This window comes from Seriola lalandi, unplaced genomic scaffold, assembly GCF_002814215.2.
Source record: "Seriola lalandi dorsalis isolate HSWRI2012SDOR001 ecotype SW California unplaced genomic scaffold, Sedor1 jcf7180002054538, whole genome shotgun sequence".
NCBI lineage: Eukaryota > Metazoa > Chordata > Actinopteri > Carangiformes > Carangidae > Seriola > Seriola lalandi.
In genome coordinates, this window is record NW_019525091.1 from 378,236 (window position 1) to 401,861 (window position 23,626).

Here is a 23,626-nt window from a genome sequence, read left to right on the forward strand (position 1 = left end):
CCAATGGTTAAAGCCAAATCAAAGTCTAATGCACACATATCTGTCCCAGGGTGTGAATGTGAGAGAGAAGGCTAAGACTGTCCTTGTTCTAATGGAGGATGATGACAAACTTAAGGAGGAAAGAGACTTTGCCTTCAAGACCAGAGAGAAGACATCAAAAAGTTCCGCTGGTAAGCACTTCTATCTTATAGCATCACCGCTAAATAACCACTGTTTCAACAGTTTAATACAGCTCGCTTTACTTATCTGCGTCTCTCACATAAATCTCATTCAACCTCTTTTCCATCCCTTCTAACCAGCCTCATCCTCTGATGCCGTCAAGGATCCTAACTACAAGCCATGCTATGTTGCCGGGGCCTCAGGGCTTCCATCCTTAGACAACATACCCTCGGTGGCTGACTTGACTGCTTCCTTCGCTGCCCGCAAAGAGGAACGGCTCAAACAGGAAGCTGAGAAGAAAGATGCAGAGAGAAGGGTGAGAATTAAGCAAGTACAGTGTTCAGCTATAGCAAGTGGACAGAATAGCACAGTTCTACAACACCACGATATGTGACCTCAAACACCTTGTTATACAGTGTACTGGTATACATTGTGAGAACATTTGCCTGATCATTCATTGTTTCATGCTAAAGAGCCATTTATCGGCTAACATGTTTTTAATAAAGTGTGGGATAGTCAACCAAAACCACTGCAAAGTTTGAGTCAAGTTTTCACTAACGTCAGTCAAAAGAGAAGCAATCGAAGAAATGGCTCAGAAACTCTCCCATTAATTCTCCCTTAATCACACAGGAAGTTCTGTTAACCTAGGCCTTTCCAACCAAAAACAAGATTATCTGGTGCAAAAAATGCAGCATGCAGATGTGAGGATAGTTATGATTACCAAATACTGTAGGCCAAGTACCAGGTGCAACTTGACTCAAATGAACCAGTTCAATCAATAAGTGTTTGCGTGTACTTTACTAATGTGTTATTGTAATGTCCTAGGCCAAGATGAGTGAAGATGAGCTGAAATGGGAGGATGCAGGCAAAGGCAATGATGTTAAAGTTGATGTTTGGGGAAGGGAAAAGGCAGAGGAGAAGGAGGAAGTGAAGCCAGACCCATGGGGAGCCCCCAAAGAACCTAAAGAGGCCACAGATCCATGGGGCACACCCACAAGACCTGACACAACTGACACAGCAGCTAGCAGTGATCCTTGGGTGGCTCCAAGTACAGCTGATGAAGATGCATTTGCAGTACCAAAAACTGATGAATATCCATTTGCAGCACCAAAAACTGACGAAGATCCATTTGCGGCGCCAAAGAATGGAGAAGATCCTTTTGCAGCACCAAAAGACGGACCCGATCCATTTAGTGCATCAAAAGATGACCCTTTCAACACCCCAAAAGACAGTTCAGACCCCTTCAATGCACCCAAAGACAAGGAGGATCCATTTGCTGCTCCAAAAGATAAAGCAGATCCTTTTAGTTCGTCTAACAATGATCCATTTAATACACCTAAAGATGATCCATTCAGTGCTCCAAAGGGCGATCCTTTTGACAGCCCAAAGGATGATCCTTTCAACACCCCAAAAGATGACCCATTTAACGCCCCAAAAGATGATCCATTTAATGCCCCAAAAGATGACCCATTTAACGCGCCAAAAGATGATCATTTCAATGCCCCAAAAAATGACCCATTCAGTACCCCAAAAGATGATCCCTTTACAGCACCAGCATCAACACCCCCTAAAGAAGACCCATTTGCAGCACCAGCATCAGATGACCCCTTCAATGCTCCCACAACACTGCCTAAAGAAGATCCTTTCTCTGCACCAGCCAAACCTGCTCAAGATGACCCGTTTGCTGCACCAATAACACCACCCAAAGAGGATCCTTTCTCAGCACCATCTAAATCTCCAGAAGATGACCCCTTTGTTGCCCCAACAACACCACCTAAAGAGGATCCTTTCTCTGCATCATCCAAACCTACAACAGATGACCCCTTCGCTGCACCAACAACACCCCCTAAAGAGGACCCATTTGCAGCACCATCCAGTGCACCAAAAGATGACGCCTCAGATCCCTTCAATGCCCCTCCAGTGAGCTCGCCCCAAGGCAGTGCAGATGCGTGGGGACCCCCTGCCAGCTCTCCACCTGCCACCGGGGAAGATCCCTGGGGGACATCCTCAGCACCAAAGGAAACAAAGGCTGGAGATCCCTGGGGTAATGGAGCAAGCGCCTCCTCACCTGGTGATAGTTCTGATCCATTTGGGCATGCATCCAAACTGGACAATGACCCATGGGGAGCCCCAGGTAAGAAGCAAACAAATAAGTGGTTTCAGATTTATTCTTGGAACTGTAGGACACATTTAAGTGAGGAAATATTCCAAATTCAAGATTTACTTTTTAGCTTTTTCCGAAAACCTCCAGCGAATGGGATTTGCTGAGGTGTCAGCATAGAACTTCTGTGGTAACAAGTGGTCGTACATGGATAAGGGGGAAATGTAACCTCTGTGGTTACGAAATCATCTCAATGGGACTTATCAAGTGGCTGGATTGTTTGAACATCTAGCGAAAGGCTTCAGGGCTCAAGGAGTCACCATGGCATCCGTGGCATGGCAGGGAGAGTGGGTCATTGACTAATCACAGGGTTGGTCTCCAGCACCTCCTGTGTCCTTAGGCAAGACACTGAACCCCCATAATAAGCAATTGAAAGAGTCTGTTAGTGGTTGACTGGGAAGGTCTCAAATTCATCAACCAGGTCCACCAGTCAGTGGACAGTTGGACAGAGATCAAGGGGGGTGTTGACATTTGATGCCAGTGACCAACTTTTAACAGAGACAGGGTTACAATTTTCCCTCCATAGATGACCACTTGTTAACCAATTCTGAAATTTTGTACATGGGTCACATGACGACACCTGACTTTATTCACTGAAGAAGGTTGCATAATATGGTAGAAAGCTGTGGAAAAAGCTGGGACATAAACCTTGTGTTTAGAATATTTCATCACAGAAATAACAAAGCCATTAGACTAAAACTTTATATGTGCAGTATATTATTGTTACATTCTATCTGTTCTATGTTCCCACTTAGCTTCAGCTCCAGCCAGTACAGATGATGCATGGGGTTCACCTGCTCCACCCTCAGCCTCCTCCCCATCTAGTGACCCCTTTGGAGACGGAGAATCTAAAACTAATGATCCCTGGGGTGCACCGAGCAATGCAACTAGCAATGCCACAGGTAACGCACAATTTACACTGTCTCAAATGATTTGAATCTGTGATCCATCCATTACTCATTAGAGTAAACCCTCATTGTCTGCTTTGGCTTCAGCAATGAAATTCTCCGCTCTGATTAAATCCACTAAAGTCTACTAAATGCCGACTGCCGGCTGAGAATGGTGACTCTAAAAACTAAACTGTGTGTGTGGCAGCATGAATATACACCTTTTTTGTGTACATTTAATGGTCATTTGCATGTGTGACCATCTTCCTCCATTTTCTCCATTTCACCTCCATCTTTCTATCAGTCAGTCAGCTAACAATCTTAATCAATTAACCCTTCTCTTCCGCTTTGCTCTCTCTTCCTCCCTGACCTGTCCACCTGAAGAAAACACCTTTTAGAGTAGAATTGGACCTTTATTGTATTGCAGGAAAGCGTACAGTGCAAGGAGAGGAGATGTATAGAAAGACTGCTTCGTTCTTGGGCTCAGCGGGGGCATCGCTGGTTGACTTGGACGATCTGTTTTCTTCTAACCCCAAACCCAAACAACGCCCCTTCATCAACACACTCGCCGCCCAGACACAAGCCGTCGGTAAGGACAGAAAAAATGCTTCGCTCTGGGTGGAAAAGACCATTTTTGACAAAGGCTTCATGTATAATTACTTGTGGTGCGCTTGATTCACATGGATGCATGATCAACCTCCAAGACTGACAAATCACTGAGATGCCAAACATCAGACACGCAGTGATGTTAGAAATGCATTCCACTACTGTTCAGCTGAAGTCTTATGTCCAGAGAGAGAGAGAGAGAGAGACAGAGAGAGAGAGAGAGAGACAGAGAAAGGGGTGGGGACAGCATGACTGACAAATAAATATTTATCAATAGGTTTGTATGGAAAAGATTGTTGTGATTATGTGTTTTGCCTACCCACCCCTCCCCTGTGGTCTTGCTGTAGAGTATAGTTGTTATGTATGTGTGTGTCTGTGCGCGTGTGTGTAAGCATTAGTGACCTACTGACGTTACCCTGTATAGATACTAGTGTATATTAACCAGCAGATATATAACTCTTCTCATCCTTCTCTCTGCTCTGCTTTTGGTGCATTTTCTCTTTGCTGGAAAACTTTGAACTGTATACCCCTCCCCCTTACTTCCTTCCCTCTCATCCCTCCATCCTCCCATCACTTTTCCTAATTTCCCAGGTGCTTTCAAAGCTAGGGGCATGTCGTCTGGCCCTGTGGTCAGATCAGGTGCTGTTGCAGGGGTGTCCCTTCCTGAAACATCACCCTTACCTGGCAGTCCTTGTGGTTTCCCCCTTGCGCCCTCCCACGGTGCACCTACTCCCACTTTTGGAGCTGCTAATCCCTCCAGTGAAACTCCTGTCTTTCAGTTACCACCCCATACAATCAGAGTGTCTTATTCTGGCTTCAGTATGCTTCAGGCAGCTCAGGTGGCTCCAGAAACTGGAATAGTACAACATGTTCCTGTGGGAGGGAGTCCACAAATGGGACTTCACATGAACCCCCCCTGTGGAGGAGTGGGTATGGTGCAAACTGGACTTGTGGGGAATCCTTTGGCAGACCCCCTTTTGTTTGGAACAGGAATGGGTCAGTCCAGTTACTATGGAGGGAGGGTGGGCCACTTGGGTGGAAACACTCCGCAGGCCGAGGGTGGGGTCCCATTGCAGCCACAGTTGCTGTCGAGCAGCGGGTTGGGTGAGACAGTGAGTAAAAACAACAACCCATTCCTGTTCTGACAAGTTTCACATGTTTTAGCCCTCTAACAATATATACTTCTTCATCATCATTATCATCATCACCATTTACAAGCCATAAGATTACAGATCACATTAATGTGTACCTTACAGGTAGCCACTGGTTTTCGCATTGAAAAGTTGACGTTCAGCAGGTGGTGTGTGTCCAAGGAGGGAGAGTTTCAGAAGGTACAGTAATTCAGAATCCCTGTTTGAAACCAGACTAACATGCAATAACCCTGTAACTTTACTTTTCACAATAAAGCGCTCTAAAGATTTCCAGCGGTAGACTGAAATCAGTGGCTGCCTGGACGGTACGAAACAATAAACAATGATATACTTTTATACTTCACGGGCAGCAGTATGCATTCAACTTCAAGGGCAAAAAAACATGCAAAAAAGTCCTCAGCTCCTCAGCTTCCACTTGCCTCTCCTTCAGTCCTACAAACCTGCACAGGTCCAACAGCCATTGATTCAGTGTATACAGCATAATATATAAACAGAACAATATGTATGTGAAACTGCACTTCTTAATTGAAACAAATCTATTGAATACATTTTTTTTTTTTTACACGCATAAGTCTGAGAAACAGAAAGCACCTGAGTGTGAGTGTCTGTGTGGAAATACTGAAGCTTTCCTATGTGTCTGAATGTTGTGTTCTGTGACCGGACCTGTAAAACATTAACAATTGTTCTGGGAAATAACGTCACTGTAGGTTTTCATTCAGTGTGCATGTGTTTGTACATGACGGAGTGTGTGTGTGTGTGTGTGTGTGTTTGTGTGCGTGTGTGTGTACGAGCGTGCGTTTGCGCGTGCGCGCAAGAGAGACCTGTATGCACGCAGTGTGTGTGTGCAGTATATATTGTGCTGATGTAAATAGTGGAAGTAATCACAGATAAACCTTGAAATATACTGTATATCAGAGTGTTACAATCATGAGTAACTATTTATTGATCTATTTATTGATTTATTGCTTGATTATTTATTGATGCAACAATGGCCTCCAACAAAGACAAGTTCAGGTTAACTTTGATAACAGTGTCGTCATCACACAGGTTGTGCTGATTGTATTGATCACGTGTGATATCAAGCATGATTGGCTTTATTCTGATTGGCTGTTCAAACCCTGCATTATCAATCAACTCAGTAACCAATGGTGGCTTTATCCTCCCTGCAGTCATTCCTGATTCATTGTGTAATTGAACATGTCCTCTCTGTATCTCCTGCCGTTAGACCAGAAGCAGAAATGTGTTGTATGGTGTTTAGCTGCAGCGTTGGCTGAATAAAAACTGAATTTGAACATATCAACCTGCATGCTGTCTGAGAAGATCCTCCTCCGTAAGCGTTTGTGTGTGTGTGTGTGTGTGTGTGTGTGTGTGTGTGTGTGTATAATCTATTTGGTGTGTGATTGATTGATGAACTATTTCAAAACACAGCTGTACAAGAAGGTTAATATGTAAAAAAGGCTCCGCTTATCTGCATCACGTTATGTAGCTCTACAGACAGCTGCTTCCTTGCAGCTGAAGATTTTGAGACATTTTGACTTTGAAAACATGAACACTAGTAGTAAATCAGTAATGGTAGTTTATGAGATCACAGTTCAGTACATCACAGCCACCCTGAAAGCAACTGTTAGCTTTCTTTGTGTTTTAATGGGCCTGTACATGTCCTTCATGTATTCTCGACTCCTATTAATGTGAACTTTGGTGGGAAAATAGACTGAAAGACTTTAGACAGTTTGGTGTCAAGGAGTTCCAGTAGAGAAGGATGAGAATGGGGGGAAAAAGTAGTCAATAACACTAATATTATTTCTCATTTAATTTTGTATGAAATAAATTTATTTTGCTTTGTATTTAAATTTAAAGTTGTGTTGTAAACTGACAGTATACAGTACATTTGAGAAATAAAATGATACAATGAGTGACATGTTTACTGTTCTCACTGTGTGTCAACACTTGTCTAATTTTCTAAAGGATTATCTATTTTTCCTTCAAGGTTTTATCAAATTTAATATTTTTTAAACTGAATTGCTTCGTGTTCATTATAGATTTGCTTGAGCCCAACGTTGTCTTCAGACATATAAAGAACTTGCTCTCTCTCGCCACCAGAGGGCCATAAAGACACATTAAATCGCTATCTTCCAGTCCTTCATATAAAACACATGAACTATGAGTTGATGCCTCTGTAAAGCAAAATATATTAGGACATACATCATTAGATTATAAAACATTCAAATTGAAGCCATGAAAATGAAGCGTATCCTGCTCAAGGGTAAAGAAAGTCTGCCAAGGTGCTTTAAATTGTATGACATGCTGATTGATTATATATTGAAGGGGTTCTCTACTTCTTTGTGTAGTGACGCCCTCTGCTCAAAAATGTCTCTATGATCGTTGCCTTGATGTTTAAGCTTCACTGTGCAGAATGATGTGTGTACAGAGCTTCACTCTAAAAGGCTGTTTTCACTTTCACCTGTTTAATGATGAAAGTTTCTCTGTGATCATCTTTAAATCTCATTTTAAAGGTCCTGTATTTTATATTTTACCTGTGTTTTACTTGAAGTGTTGATCCATAAGAAGATATATTTGTGGTTTTAAGAACCAAAAACCATCTCAATGTTGTTTTACATCTCCTTTCTCAGGCTAGTCTCTGAGAGAGGAGACTGCTTTGTTGTGACATCACAAAATTACAGAAGTCCTGACGGCTGGTTGTAAGGCTCAGTTTCTGAATACAGTGTGTGTGCATTTCCCTCTGGACTGATCGTTTGATACTTTCACAGTATTACTATAGAACCCAGACCTGCTTTATAATAAAAGAACACTTTGACGATTACCTTTATACAATATGGGACCTTTAAGTTTTGAAACTAGAAATAATAGCATCTTCATATATTTTGTAGTTTTTGATGAGGGAGAAGAGGTAGGTGTGCTTTTTAGAGAATTTTAACCACTTAATTAAGCTTTGTATTTGTATATGTCTTAAAACATATGGAGATGCTCTTTAACTAAACTCTATATACAGTATATACTAATCTGTATTTCTCCATCAAATAATTTATCTCCTGATTAATTAGAAGAGAAGGGGGAGTGGAGTCAGTTAAGGCCATTACTGAATTTGTTGAGAAGGGAAGGAAATGTAGCATTGACGTGCTGAGCCGGATGTGAGTCCCCTCTCATTCAAGAGAGGGCTTAGAGTCTAAAGACAGCAGGGGGGAGACTGGGAATTTGACAGTTACTCAGCATGTGTTACATTAGGACACAATGGTCAGTTGAGTCTTTGTGTTGCCTTTTTTTTTTTACACAAGCAAATCAGCTTGCATAATCCAATCCAATATTTCTTCCTGCTGATCTAAATGCATTTTGATGCTTTTAGACCTGGTCCATATTTTATGGACTTCTATGGATTATGTCTAAAATGTCTCATTAACATGGTATAAAGTCATATCTGAGTCAGCTTGACCATAAAGTCGTCGCTTCAAGCAGGAGAGGAAGATTCACATAACACTTAACATCAGCATGTCAACAAATAATAGTGCAGTTATAATGAGTCAGTGAAGCCCACTGGTAGATATCTTGAGATAAAGAGATGATTGATAGTCTTAAAAAGAGCTCAGCAAAAACAAAATTTGTCATTTCAAGAACATATCATTCTTCTTTAAGAAAATGTGTGTGATTCAGCACTGCAGACCTGAATACTCGACTTGATTCGATTCGGCTCAGCTGTTTCTGATCTCATATGGATTCATTGCCTTTCAGCCGAACTGCAGCCTGTAAGCCGAAGAATGCTGAAGTGCTCACTTCAGAGCTTCAGAGCTTCAGAGCTTCAGAGCTTCAGGGCTTCATAGCTTCAGGGTTTCAGAGCTTCAGAGCTTCAAGGCTTCAGAGCTTCAGGGTTTCAGAGCTTCAGAGCTTCAAGGCTTCAGAGCTTCAGGGTTTCAGGGCCTCAGAGCTTCAAGGCTTCAGAGCCTCAGGGTTTCAGAGCTTCAAGGCTTCAGAGCTTCAGAGCTTCAAGGCTTCAGAGCTTCAGGGTTTCAGAGCTTCAGAGCTTCAGGGCTTCAGAGCTTCAGGGTTTCAGAGCTTCAAGGCTTCAGAGCTTCAGAGCTTCAAGGCTTCAGAGCTTCAGGGTTTCAGAGCTTCAGAGCTTCAGGGCCTCAGAGCTTCAGGGCTTCAGAGCTTCAGAGCTACAGGGCTTCAGAACTTCAAGGCTTCAGAGTTTCAGGGCTTCAGGGCTCAGTAGATTCATCCATTTACCAGAGTCACAGTAGACTCACTGCTTGTTAGCCTGTGGATACTACTCCTGATCCCTGCTGCCTGCAGACTTTGGAGAAACTCTGCAATTTGAGAACGTTACACAATGTTTACCTACTGTTGGTGTTAATAATGCTTTAATTGTCTCCAAGCTATTTCTTATTTCTGACACTGCCATAATACACCATACAAGTTTGTAGATTTTTGTTTGTTTCCTGTAAAAATTAATACATATTTATCATCAACACAATTATCAGAGCAAATATACATATTGATTTCATAATTAATCACATTTTGTAGTCCACAGCTATACTTTGGGTGGATAATGATGCATATTGTGTGACTTCCTCTCATTACCTTTAGTGGCCTCTTATGGCCTTAAAGGTGAACAACATCCAATACTGGAAAACTCAAAAGAAGAGGTTTTTCAGCTTCCTGCAACCGATGGAAGCAGGTTTAAAGAAGAGTGGAAGCCAGAAAGTCAACTTTTTTTGCGACCCTTTTACATTAGAAATAGTCACCTGGGGACATAGCTAAATAGTGCCATCTCCAGATTTGAAGCAAATAAATCTCTGGGCTTACATCAGATGGCTTACCTTCAGAATGGTATAAAGCCTTTAGATTTGACTTAATGCCTAGCCTTCCAGGCCTGTAATACAACTTTAACAGATGCTAAACTGCCTCCGTCGTGGAGTGAGGCAGTGACCTCAGTTATCCACAGAGATAGAAAAGACAAAACTGGAGTGTGGATCATATAGAACAATCTCGGTATTGAATGTCGATACATAATTACCAGACTGGGTTTATCTAACAAAGACAAACCCATGATAATGTCAGGCAGACTCTGAACATAATAAATAATATCCAACAGAATAATCTAGATCCTAGTCAGCCTTGATGCTGAAAAGGCCTGCAGCTTTAACTGCCACAGTTTAGTGCCTCAATTGTTTCACTGTGCCAGACAAATCTCTCTGAAGCAGGAAAACCTACAGAGTTTGATTGAAGTGTTCACAATCACAGAATCAAACCGATGTCTCGCCACTCGTTAGATTGCTTAAAGCCAGCTCTGTGCCGTTGTACCGGTTCGTGTTAAAAGGGGTCGAAGTTTACGGAGCATCATGTACCGCATGAGACCACTGTCACACTCATCTCAAGTCCAAGCTGTTCTATACCATCCTCTCAAATTAATCACTATAGGACCATAGGTCAGGAGAGCTATGAGCGAGAGAGGAGGAAAGATGAAGACAACAAGGGAGAGAGAGAGAGAGAGATGTGAGGATGGATGAATAGACAGTATAGGGAGCAAAGGCGAGGGAAAGTAACAGATGGACTTGTGAGGATTAGAGGGAAATCTGGGTGGGTTTCTGATAGAAACTCACCCAAGACAAAGGGAGTGACGAGGTTTGCGCAGAGGAAAGGTGGAGAGGAGGAAACTGAAATCCACGGAGCAGAGGTGAAGAAAACACAGAGAGTTTCTCTCTCCTGGGGTCCCAGACATGGTAAGTTCACTTGTTTGTTTGTTTTTTTTTATTTTTTATTTTGTTGCTCGAGGGTAAGCTGATCAGAAGCTGAGCGTGAACAGCCGCTGGATTTTCCAATCACATACATAAGGGGAAGATTTCATTTCATCATAACTGTATCTGTAACAGGGGAAGCAATAAACCAAGTATTTTACTTTTCTCGTTGTGAACCTTGTGCTGTTGTAATGTGTTGAACGTATTAATGGTTTCTTATGTACCAGCACTTATACACCGATTAAAATGACTGAAGATGAATGTTCTATAGGCTAATCTGTTAATCTGTAAATCTCAGATGTTGATAGCACAGACAGGTGTGTGGAGACATTATGTCTACACGTGTACTGTACGTAAACGCCATGCAGGACAATATCTGCGTCAGTTATAGGCATTATATGGATTATAGTTTCACTCTGAGCTGATTTGATGGACTAAATTAAACCCTGACGCCTCGCTGGTCAATAATGACATCATAAGTTGTGACTACAGTGATTTGATTAAAAGGATGTTACATGTGCAGGATGAAGGACGATCAAATCTGACTGACCTTCCAGTGGGTCAGTCAGACTTCGCAGCCAAGCTTTGTTCAGACATGTCGAGTGTTTACTTCTGACGGACTGATGCTGTCTGACAGTGAGGCATAAGACTTTAAAGTTAAGTTAGAACTGTATGTTCTGGGGTTTAAATTATCCTCTAAATGAAATACCTCATATTGCACCGCATGACAACAGGAAGAGTTTGGTCAATTCTGCTCATAACAGTGTGAAAGTGGTGTTATGAAAGACTGAATTACACACCCAGACCCATTTTTTTTGTGTATTGATTATTATTATTCAGTTGCGTTTGTCATAATCATGTTACGTATTGGGCTCTCTGACATCCGTGGTGTTGACAGTTTTTTGTTTGCCTCGAATGGTTTGACCGCTCACCCTGCTGCAGTGATGTACAGGTGAACTGCAGCGTGACATTCCTATCGGGTGCAGTTACAGGTGCAACAAAGCACAGAGACCATACATGATAGATACTGATATATTGCTCCCCCTTAAAGCTGAGTCAGAAATAAATCTTTCAATTGTATTGAAAATCAGCATCACAAGAAATGCATCATCTTTGCACTGGTGCAGTTTTGGGTTTTTTTCTTACGTTTGTTTGCTCGGTTTAGAGGAAAGGAATAAGGATCAAGGTGAGAGGACAAAGTGGCATTTTAACTGGAAATTCCTGGTTTCCTGGATCTTAAAGTATAAATACTTCCCATGCACTGACCTATTCACTCTTCACTTCAATAACTAAATCCAAAGAGAAGAATCTGTTGTTGTTTTATTTTAAATTGGGGCCATATTAGACAGTGACGGTGAGATGATACAACAAAGCTCCCCAGCTGGACTCAATCCAGGAACAGTGCAGTTTATGGTCGATGTTTTAACCTTATAACACAGATGTGCCTCAGTATGTCTCCATTCTTTATATAAAGAAACAATTCAGTGGTAGTGACACTGATCGCTACAGCAACAAGTCAAGTTTATTTGTCTCGTCCTTATATAGAATGAGGCCATGTTAAGTTGTAATGAGAGCATAAGAAATACATTAATGATGAAACAATGGCACCTGGCTGGAATGACGCGCAGCAAAAACTACTTGTACAAAGACTTCAATTGTTAACGTGACTCCATCGTTCCTGATGACTCCTAATCCAGATGTTTCTCCCATCTTTCCTCTTAGGTGGTCCTCCAGACAAAGACAGCGCGAGAGCCAGTGGGCATTAATCTCATCCACCTAACTCTGCAAGATTAACACAGATTACCAGACATGACCAGAGGTAGGCCTGAGACTCTGGACTAATCAATCCTCCTTCGCAAACTCAATCCCTCCCGGAGAGGTGGAGGAACAGGTTGAAGAACGAGATGTGCCCTGAGAGTGGGACTGATTAGTCGCAAAATCCGCAGGATAAGACTTAAACATTTATCTTTATCCGGGGGAGGAAACAAACAGAAACAGGACACGGGGCGAGAGAGAGTTGTGATGGCAGCAGTAGGACGGGGTAGAGAGGAAATGTGTGGAGTCAAACGTCTCGCCTGGCTCGTGCCATAACATCGGGAAGAAAGGAAGATCCTGGGTTTAAATCTGATGAACTACTTTTCCTCGTGATGCTGATTTTCTTTTGGAGGAGAGCTGGAGTTCCTCCCACACATCTGTCTCTCCTTCTTTTTTACTCGGCAGACGTGATTTAATCCCAGCACTTCATCTTCCTCCACTCCACTGTCCTCTGACCTCCACTCATCGACTGTTTGTCTTCCTTAAACCCCACCCTTCCTCAATCTCTCCACTCAACCTCTTTTTTTAATCTTCCCCTTTGACCTTCGTTCTACTTCTCAAACATCCCTAATCCCCTTTCCTCGCTTTCTCTCTCTTTTCTCCTCCCTATACCATTCTCCATGAATCAGTCCCAATCACCACAACAACCTTTCACACCCAACAACATAAACTCGCTGGACTTCTTGTCGCGGTGTCACGGAAACCCTCTCTCTCATCTGATCCTCGTCCTGATTGGTCAGCAGGCTCTTTGCAGCCGTGTTTGAACCAGGATCAGCCTCAGAGCCGAAGTTCATTTTCCTCTCTGTCTCTGAGTGTCTCTGAGCCGAGAGGCAGCCATGCTGGAGAATATGTCCAGACGTAACCGCTCCCTGCTGTCCCTGTCCCTCACCTCTCTGGCCCTCACCCTGTCCGTCTCGGCCTTCTGCACCTCCTACTGGTGCGAGGGGACGCACAAGGTGGTGAAGCCGCTCTGCCTGTCGCCGGTCAAGATGAAGAACTGCGGGCAGAACAACAGCCAACCGTACACCACAGGTGAGGGCGGGAAACACTGTCAACCAAGGTGTTATTCTCAAGGTGGCTCCCCCTTGTGGTACATTCACACACTTACAGATCCCACCATAATGAAATGACACATAATAAACCAACAAACCACTGAACAAACAAAGAAGCATTGATTTGGTCATTTTCCAAGTCTAAAGACGTCCAGTTGTCCTGGTGAAAAAGTGAAATCTTTCAAGATGTTAAACATAACTTTTTGTTTGAACAGTGTTTCAATGACAATTAGCCTACGAATTAATCGTATTAAAAACGTCAGTGAAATGATGTTTAAACAACAGATACATGTAACTTAAAACTTAATGTCTCATTTCAATCAAATGTAGAAAATGTAGAAAGTTTAACCTCAATACATGTTTTTAATCAACAAATCAATGATTATCTAAGAGACTGGTGCATGTAAACAACTGTGTTCCAACAACAGAAAAGAAGAGAATAAGAATATATTTACACACACATACACGCTATATATCACAATTATTTCTCATTTCAAATGTCTGTCAACGTTGTAACTGGGAAGTTGCGAATGTTTGTCTGATATGTTTTTTAAAAGTGAACAAAGATGGTGCATGAATGATAGCGACCATATGTTGGTTTGAATTTCATAAAACAGCAGGTTTACATCATTCACACACCAGTGGCAGCATGAAGCAGAATCATGTAAAATTACTTCAGACAAACATCATATCTATAATCTACTTGCTGACTTATTGGATCGTGTCTGATAAACTCTCAGTCCGCTTTTAATCGGCATATAAACTGTAATCTAATCAATACCACCTCCTGACATGTTATTATTTTTCTGTTTAACCAAGAAAAGTGGAATCTTTGATTTTATCTTTTTGTGTCATATTTATGAAAAGTGTAAATAAAAGCTAAAGGTTCAAGTCAAACATGAAAAATGCATCTATGTGCTGCCATTGTCCTTTATACAAATAACACGCATTATAAACATGTAATTTACAGTACAAACATAACTATTTCTTGCACCCATTATTGAAGCATTTCACACTTGGCTTGACGGGCAGAGATTCACATAATCCCGGCTTTGTTGCTAATCTCAGAACTTTGTATCAGCAGCTGCACGTTATCTGGACTTTAACCCGCTGTGTTATCTTTCTGCACTAAGCCCATTTATTTCCATGTAGTATTCAATTTTCACGACACAGACAAACCACAAATTACCCAAAGAACCGTTTTTCAGGCCTGGATTGTGTTACAGGCTGTGACGCACAGGAGACCCACTGTGGGATTTATGTCTGAGCTTCTCGGCACATTTTTCCATAAAGACGACCCCACGCTGCAATGAGGAATATATTTGATCAATAAATGTCCTTTTTCTGCACCTCTACTCTCTTTAATCTGGATTTATCCCCTTCTCTCTCTTTGTCCCACCTTTCTGCATTCAGAGGCCCCCACCCCAGACCCCAGGAACCCGGCCTCCAATGTGACACTGTCTCCACAGCAGAAAGAGGAGCTGGCCAGGATCAAGAGGAAGCAGCTGGCCAACGCTGTCCACTACATCTGGGAGACGGGCGAGGACAAGTACATGCTGCGTTACTTCCACACCGGCTTCTGGCTTTCCTGTGAGAAGCACAACGAAGGTTGGTTTCCTTACGTTCCAGTATTTCTTTTCCAATTTGCAGCATCTGTCATTAGGCAACAGCTCTATCTTAGTGTTGTACAGTCAACTCACAAGTGTGTCAAAATTTGTATATAAAAACATGAAATGATTAATTAATTGGCAATTAATAAATCTTAAAAGCAATTACATTTGTGAGTAAGTTAGGACACTGGCGTTGGGTCAGTGTTCCAGTTCATCCAAATGTGTTAGATTCTGTAGAGACCCTACAAAAAGGTACATTTCTTTATGGAGCTGACTTTGTGCATGAAAGGGATGTAATATTGAAGCTTCCCCAAACTGTTGCCACATAGTTGGTACATTATTGTCTAAAAAATATCAGAGTATCTTAAAGAATAATATTATTATTAGGACTAAAGGACATGGACCTCGTCCAGACCAAAGAGACACAAAAGGTCGTTGACAGTGCTGTCCACGAACCTTTGACTTTTGGTATAGATATGATGTTTACATGCATCAGTCCAAAACCTCGGCATCTGAATGTTAAACCAGTATGAACGGTTTGTAGCCTTTTCCTTTCCAAGTAATACTGTGTTTTAGTCAACATGAATGTGTTTTAGTCAACATGGATGATTTACAGTTAAGCCTTCTCCTTAATCCCTCACTAATGAGTATAATTTCTTGAAGCCTGGATTATTGTAGCCAGTAAAACGTCTACCACTGGTTCAGAGTAAAAACAAAGTTACAGCTACAAAAAAATAATACACCTGCTTGTATATTTTTCTGTTGTCTTGGTACTGCCCATAAAAGTTTGTTAAAGGTGCTGTATGTAACTTTTGCCATTGCTACATAGCTAGCGTTAGCATTATCAGCTGTTCAGTCTCACCAAGACCTTCAGGCATGTTTGTTTTTATAAAACAAGAGGTTATAGTATGTCCTCTGAGCAGCTACTGGCTACTGAGCTGGAGCTAGCTTGATGTTAGCATGCTAAGCAAAACGAGCGTTAACAATGGTGTTTCTTTCCACCTCTGGAGACAGCTGTTGAGTAGAAAAGGAGTAAAGTTTGATCCTGAACTCACAACTTTTTTCAAGACTGGTGAGTAAACAGCTGTTAATGCTAATGTTAGCTATCTAGCAATAGCAAAACAGTCAAAGAGCTCCTTTAGATACTCCCAGAAACCAGTAAAACATCATCCTAAATGGCAAATGCAGATGCACTGAGGTATCCTGCAAACAAAAAGTAATCAGCGAAGACACTGTGATTGGTCAATCGTCAACAGCTCAAAGCAGATTTCTGGATTTTGACCTCAAATTCTTGCTCCTATAGGAAGGTGATCTACTGGGCTTAAAGCAGCTCTTTCTATTATGTTTTCAGGCTTTATAACGACAAAGTGTAGAGTACGCACAAACTGTAAGTACTCAGCATTTGCAGTGGATTATTACTGTCATCCTCCCCCCAAAAAACCAACATATTGCAGTTGTAACAAAACACTGGCCGTTGTTATGACAGAGGCTGTAAGGACAGACTGTAATCCACTAAATGATGGTTGACATTCAGCACCACTCAGATATTATAGATTCAGCAAGACTTAAAGACAAAAATGAAGCATCTCTGCTCTGATCTACGTGACTCAGATGAGCTGATGAACCATGTTTATCTGTCAGTGATTAAAATCTGTCGTGTTTGTTCTTTCAGGAGAAGATCAGGAAGAAAAATGTCGAAGCTTCATTGAGCTGACGCCAGGAGAAACTCAAGGTTACTGCAAGTTCAAAGCAGATAACATAAAAAACAAACTGACACACCTTTACATTTCTTTTTCTAATTCTTTCACTTTTCTGCTGCTGCTTCCAGGTGTCCTCTGGCTCTCCGTCATCAGTGAGTTCATGTACATCGGTCTTCTGGCCATGGGCTTCCTGCTGATGTGCGTGGAAGTGATTTGCCTATGTGCCAAGAGGGAGATGAACGCCCTCAAGATCAATGCCTTTGCCGCCATGTGCACCGTCCTCTCAGGTGAGGACAGGGGACACTCTCTGCTGTGTTTTTATTTTTTTTAAATCGCTCTTTAAATTGTTTGATCTTGTCTTTAGCAATCGTTAAATTTCTACTGAACAGCTATTTACATTGGCAGCCCCAAATGTATGAAAAAAGCAGTTTGAATTTTGTGAACTGATTTTAAATTTTCTCTGTGTTTTTTTCCTGGATCAGGTATGATGGGGATGGTAGCACACATGATGTACACCACAGTGTTTCAGATGACTGTCAGCATCGGACCCAAAGACTGGAGGCCACAGACCTGGGACTACTCATGGTCCTTTGCGTAAGTTTGTTTCACTTCAACACAAAATAATTAAATATAGTAAGGAAAATCTGATTGAAGTTTGGTCACACCTGCATTTTGAATGGTTTGTCCATCTTTTCGGAAGGCTGACAGGTCTAAATACTGCAATACCCATGATCCTCAGCCTCTGTTGCTATGGAAAAGAGAGAGGCCAATTAGAGGCATGCAACTGGAACAGCAGCAAATTCAAAACACTTTGTTTGTGCAACTGTAAACAAAATGTTCCACCGTAGCTGTTTAACTGCATCAAAACTGAGACAAAATTTAAACCTCAACTGACTATCTTACTGAAATGCACCTTGGGAGCAGTAGTTAACTTGTACCTTTGACTTTTTATCAAAGAACCAGATATTTTCTGGTGCAGTTGTTCATCTTTTATACTCGTGATTTAAGTAGGAGAGTTTCATGCCGACCCAAGTTGTAGAAGAACCAGGTGGTTTAGCTCAATACTATAAGCAAGTGTTGTTGACAGTGCTAATCGCCGACAGTACAGAGAGCCGAAGTTTCCAAAACATACCTTATTAGTTGTGTTGCACCATCCAGTTTCATTGAACTCTTCTACTGAACTGCTTCACAAAAGAGAAACAGTTTGCAGTTGGGACAGGAGACAGTGCTACTAATACATCTGCTGAATAAACTGGTAGGCCAGATGTAGTTAGCATGTTCTCAGCTGGATAGTGTATTAGCCATTAGCTTGCCAACCAACTAACTGTTTGTTCTATCCTCTAGCACCAAAATCTTTGGTGAGGAAATGCATATAAACTTTGTCAATCTCTGGTGTGATGTACTCTTAGAAAAACAAGTTGCGTTAGCCTGTTGTCAAAAACTTTCCTCCCTTTACTCCCCAGCATGGCGTGGCTGTCATTCAGTTGCTGCATGGCAGCCGCTGTGGCCACATTGAACTCCTACACAAAGACCATCATTGAGATGAAGCACCGGGCTCGGGTGAGGCTGGAGGAGGCCCGAGCTGTCGCCCGCGCCCCCTCCTATGAGGAGGTCGTTCGAGCTGGTGGTGGAGGGGTTTACTCCGTCAGCCAGCTGATTCAGCTTGGCCAGGAGGGGGCGCTCATGGACCCACTGTGGCCCAGAGGAGTGGGACCAGCTGTCGGACCTCTGGCATGTGGAGCTGGGGGAGCGCTGCTCGTCAGTGGAGGAGGGATTGGAGTTGGAGGGATGGGAATGGGAGGAGTTGGAGTGGGAGGAATGGGAGCCATGGGTGGGGTTGGAATGGGAGTGGGAACAGTGGGAGCATTGGGAGGAGTAGGAGTAGTTGGGGTGGGTGTGGGAAGGCTGGTGGACCCTCATGGTATGGTGGTGGTGGAGGGATGCGGCGCTGAAGGATGTGAAGACTGTGAACGGGAGATGGACGAGATAGATTACGCTCTGCAGGATGAGAGAGAGGACTCCCTCTGCTAAGATTTTGGGGAGCAGAAAACTTTGATGAAGATCTCATCCAGACTGGATCTACACATAATATTTGACTGAAACTATACTTCAAGACTACAAGACTTGAACACGTACCACACCTACCTTTATATATGTGCTGTTTTAAATGGGTTTCAATTGTAACGCAGTGCATTTTGAGATTGTTTCTAGACTGTTCACGACCACTAGAGGGCATAGAGACTCTAAAACAAACTCAGACTCACAGCTCTCATACACTGTTGGATTAACAAGCTGCTCTGGCAAACAAGCTAGCAGAGAATTGAGAACATTATTGTCCCATTGATGTGTTTCTGGCCACCTGTTGAATTTAAGCCCATTGATCACTCTCAGTTTAACTCTGGTTTGGTCTCCACCAGCAGAGAAATCTTCATATAGCGGCAGGTAGCGTAGATTTGTCTCGGTTTATTTCAGCTTGTTTGATTGAAACAGTGATATAAGGAGAGTTTGTGACAACAGTGAGACTCTAGAGTCAATGTGCAACAGAAGAACTAAAACAACTGCCTAAAAGAAGCAAAAATCTGCAGAGGTGTGTGTTGATTCTCATTGGGTTTGGTACTACTAGTGACTCAGCTGTGCTAACAACTTTTCTGGTAAAGTTGTCAATGTTTTTAAACTCAATTCCATGTTTTTCTCTTTGCTTCTTTTTTTAATGACAATGTACTTTTAATTGTAAAAGATTTTTAAATCTTTTAAAAGGGCCAAAAGGCGATAATGTGAGGTAGAAGGCTGTCTACTCTGATTTTATATTCTGTTGAAATCCTGTTAATACTTGTATCAGTACTTTTTGAGGACTTTTTTTTATCATGTCTTAGGCTGGCTACAACAAATTTGCTAACAATAGGTTTAACAATATCAATCAGCAAATTAAAAAACAATCTTAGTTTTCTTTCTTTGTGTAAACACAGCCTTGAAATGACAACTTCAGGGATGATGAGATTAAAGTTTTACAAGAGAAACATTTGGTACTTGTAATTGTGGACTGGAATATGATATTGTTCACATTTTTGTTTTTTATTCAGTGTTTGCATAAATGGATGGAAATCCCCTTTCGTATGGTGATAAATAAAAACAAACCACAAACTGCATGTTTTATCAATGCACAGTAGTTTGACAGTTTGACGATAGAGTTCACTGGTTTAGCTGAGTCTGGACCAATAAAGAAAACTAACCAGTGAGTAGTTTAATCTTGGACTCAGATGCAGTATGTTGATATACTTCAGGGTTTCATCTGTTAAATAAAAAATGTGGTACCTTTGGGTGGGTGGAAATGAAAATTAATAATGAGGTTATGATTTTTTTAAAATCTGGAGAAGCAGCTTCCTCAGGCTCGCTCAGCAGAATCACAAAAGCATTCACAGGTGCGATAAATATGTCCCGTCACAGTATTCCAATATTTTCAAATTATTTTGACATTTTTTTAAAAAGGAGAACATACACTATATTGCCAAAAGTATACACTCACCCATCCAAATAATTGAAATCAGGTGTTGTAATCACTTCCATGGCCACAGGTGTATAAAATCAAGCACCAAGGCATGCAGACTGTTTCTACAAACATTTGTGAAAGAATGGTTCGCTCTCAGGAGCTCAGAGAATTCCAGCGTGGTACTGTGATAGGATGCCACCTGTGCAACAATTACAGTCGTTAAATTTCCTTGCTCCTAAATAATCCACAGTCAACTGTGCATAGTGCGCAGAGGTCGCAAACTTTCTGCAGAGTCAATCGCTACAGACCTCCAAACTTCATGTGGCCTTCAGATTAGCTCATCTGATTTTGGACAATTCCATGCTCCCAACTTTGTGGGAACAGTTTGGGGATGGCCCCTTCCTGTTCCAATATGACTGTGTACCTGTGCACAAAGCAAGGTCCATAAAGACATAGATGAGGGAGTTTGGTGTGGATGAACTTGACTGGCCTGCACAGAGTCCTGACCTCAACCCGATAGAATACCTTTGGGATGAATTAGAGCGGAGACTGAGAGCCAGACCTTCTCGTCCCACATCAATGTGTAACCTCACAAATGCGCTTCTGGAAGAATGGTCAAAAATTCTCATAAACACACTCCTAAACCTTGTGGAAAGCCTTCCCAGAAGAGTTAAAGCTGTTATAGCTACAAAGAGTGGACCGACGTCATATTAAACCCTATGGATTAAGAATGGGATGTCACTTAAGTTCATATGCGAGTCAAGGCAGGTGAGCCAATACTTTTGGCAATATAGTGTATTTCAAAAGGTAAACATTTTCTAAAATAAGAAAATTAGTATATCAGTCCATAATATGAAGGACTTGTTTGTAATTTAAAGACACTTATTACTTATTTTATGGGTAGCTGTTTTTTTACCCACAGTTATCAAACTTCATAATGGGTTTCATTATGAATTAACTAACTGAATTAAACCACAGCATTTATACTTTCCATAAAAGTTATCATGTCAGACTCCTTTTTGTTTCTTATAATGTCTTCTCCACCTACTCCTATATGTGTTGGTAAATGTGTTTCTCAAATTTCTCATGCATAAAGTGAATATTTGCATGTCAGGAAACTGCACTTACAGTTAGACCAGGCTGATATGTTTGCAACTATTAATATTACAGCTTTACAAGTATTTGTCTGAACCACAGACAAATACAAAAACACATTAAAACATATTACCTTCAGCCTATTTAGCTGGCTAGCATAAGACCTTTGTACACATCTATTTGTGTGTTTTTCTGCTATACCTGGAGTTTATGTGCTGAAAAAAGGAGAAAGCAAGAATCAAAGATTACAGCAACAGAGAGATTTGAATGTTGAGACAGATGCCTTCAAATACTGGACAGAAGATTATGTCAATAATCTCCGCAGTCAGGGGAATAAGACTGAAAGAGCAAAAGAGAGAGAGAGAGAGAGAGAGAGAGACTGACATAATATAGGCAGTGAGGCAGAGATAAACAGGGTTGTCGGGTCACTGAGCAGCATGTGGAGAGTAATTAGAAATGTAAATTACGAGGTTGAATTATACAACAGTTTATGTAAATGAGCCTCTCACACCACTTGAAACCTAGATTATTTATTTTCCTTTGTTTCTGTTTATCCTCAAAAACAACCCAATGTCAGGAAAGATGAATGGGTTAATTCATTCATTTATTCACTGTAAACACAGCAGTGTGTATCTGTCATCATGATTTTAGCAGCAGCAGTAGAAACAAACTACTTTTCACCTTTTGTTTTGTGCAATGTTACAGTTTCAGTTTGCCATAAAATTAGCTTCTTTTTCCAGCTTCTATTTGGTTAATTTCTATACTTCTATAAGTATAGTACATACAACTAATAAGAGTAATTCCCAGAATTGTTTTTTTAAAAGAGGTGGTTATTTTATTTTGGAAGGAACCATCCAAAATAAATTTCCTCCTGAGTAAAATAGTAAGAGATGCTTTGGAATTTATTTGACTTCATAATGAAATAAGCAGCATGTGTGCTTTAAAAAAAGATAGCAGATGTCTCCCAGAATGTGGAGCAAGAACGTAAAGTAGGTCTTCTCATTATGAAACAATATTAATCTTTTATATAGAAACTATTAAATGCGTTTGTCTTGTGTAACTTAAGAACACGGTGATTGTGAAACAGGACAGCTGTGAACATCTGGAGACTTTGGGAGGAATGAAGGGTTGTGCTCTTAATTTTAGAAACCTAAACCTAGAAGCGTAAAGCTGAATATATTTGAAAAATAAATAAAGTTACTCTTTATTGTCAAGCTAAACAGAAGCTCGTATCCACATAAGAGTTCTTACATAATAAAATAAAGGTGAATAATGTTTCATCTGACATACACTTACATATTCGCCAGTGACATCTCCTTGTGTCCTGGTTACTCTGGGTAATCCACAGACCTCAATGGGAACAGGGGAAATTGTTCCTAATCAAAACTATTCACAGCAGAGTATGTGGATTATCCTGTGGATAAGAGTTTTCCAAAAGTAATTTCTCTGTTTTTTTTTTTTTTTTAGACAATTAGAGATGAACCTGTGACAGCAGGTTTGTCTCAGACAAAAAGTGGGTTGAGAGTGGACAGTACATCACCTCATTTGCACTTGAGTAATGGGGGTATTTGCTAAAGAGGACAGAGTCATTATAAAATGCTTATCTCTCACATACTGTATCTCAGCAGATTACCTTTTTTTTAGCCACACTGGTGTTGTGACCGAGATCTCGATCATCAGTCACTCCACCACTTTGTTCCAGGCTGAAATACCTAAACTCCTACAGGATAGATTGCATGAATTTTTTCTCCAGTCATGGTTCCCAGAGGATTAATCTTACTGACTCTGGTGATCCACTGACTAGTCTTCTAGTGCCACCATTAGGCTGGCATTAGTGTTTTTGAGTAAAATGCCTGAACAACTATTGGATGATTGCCATTAAATCAGCTAACAACATCATAAGGTCACATTTTTAATTAGTTTAATTTTTTGGTTTATGTCCAAATATCTGCACACCTGATGACAATCCTATCAGCCTCATCTTTTCTTTCTGTTTAGCGCTAAGGAGCAAATGCAATCATGCTAACATGCTAAACTTAGATGATGAAAATGATAAACATTATACCTGCTATGCAAAAGACAAGCATGTTAGCACTGTCATTTTCAGCATAACATAGACTATCTTGGAGCACTGCTGATTCCAAAATGCTTAA

General features: G+C 41.3%; 2 protein-coding genes across 2 annotated transcripts; both read left to right on the top strand.

The window, feature by feature from the left end:
- Window positions 1-6: 6 nt before the first annotated feature.
- On the top strand, window positions 7-6,260 carry LOC111661218 (uncharacterized). The gene is made up of 6 exons (XM_023414722.2): window positions 7-170; window positions 300-475; window positions 985-2,293; window positions 3,076-3,222; window positions 3,635-3,796; window positions 4,405-6,260. Exons 1-6 carry the CDS (start codon window positions 29-31, stop codon window positions 4,956-4,958), a joined length of 2,490 nt encoding a protein of 829 aa, XP_023270490.1. The 5' UTR covers window positions 7-28; the 3' UTR covers window positions 4,959-6,260.
- Window positions 6,261-10,634: 4,374 nt separating this feature from the next.
- LOC111661177 (germ cell-specific gene 1-like protein) lies at window positions 10,635-20,206 on the top strand. Its single transcript, XM_087176167.1, has 7 exons — window positions 10,635-10,699; window positions 12,437-13,561; window positions 14,995-15,189; window positions 16,864-16,923; window positions 17,020-17,178; window positions 17,374-17,485; window positions 18,355-20,206. The coding sequence occupies exons 2-7, from the start codon at window positions 13,366-13,368 to the stop codon at window positions 18,920-18,922; spliced, it is 1,290 nt and encodes a 429-aa protein (XP_087032293.1). The 5' UTR covers window positions 10,635-10,699; window positions 12,437-13,365; the 3' UTR covers window positions 18,923-20,206.
- Window positions 20,207-23,626: the final 3,420 nt, after the last annotated feature.

Bases quoted from the DNA above. Each gene is read 5' to 3' on its own strand.
- LOC111661218 (XM_023414722.2), top strand. From the start codon at position 29: ATGCACACATATCTGTCCCAGGGTGTGAATGTGAGAGAGAAGGCTAAG. The intron at 476-984 runs GTGAGAATTAAG...GTAATGTCCTAG, and splicing joins AGAAAGATGCAGAGAGAAGG to GCCAAGATGAGTGAAGATGA. The intron at 2,294-3,075 runs GTAAGAAGCAAA...GTTCCCACTTAG, and splicing joins TGACCCATGGGGAGCCCCAG to CTTCAGCTCCAGCCAGTACA.
- LOC111661177 (XM_087176167.1), top strand. From the start codon at position 13,366: ATGCTGGAGAATATGTCCAGACGTAACCGCTCCCTGCTGTCCCTGTCC. The intron at 15,190-16,863 runs GTTGGTTTCCTT...TTGTTCTTTCAG, and splicing joins CTGTGAGAAGCACAACGAAG to GAGAAGATCAGGAAGAAAAA. The intron at 17,179-17,373 runs GTGAGGACAGGG...TTCCTGGATCAG, and splicing joins CATGTGCACCGTCCTCTCAG to GTATGATGGGGATGGTAGCA.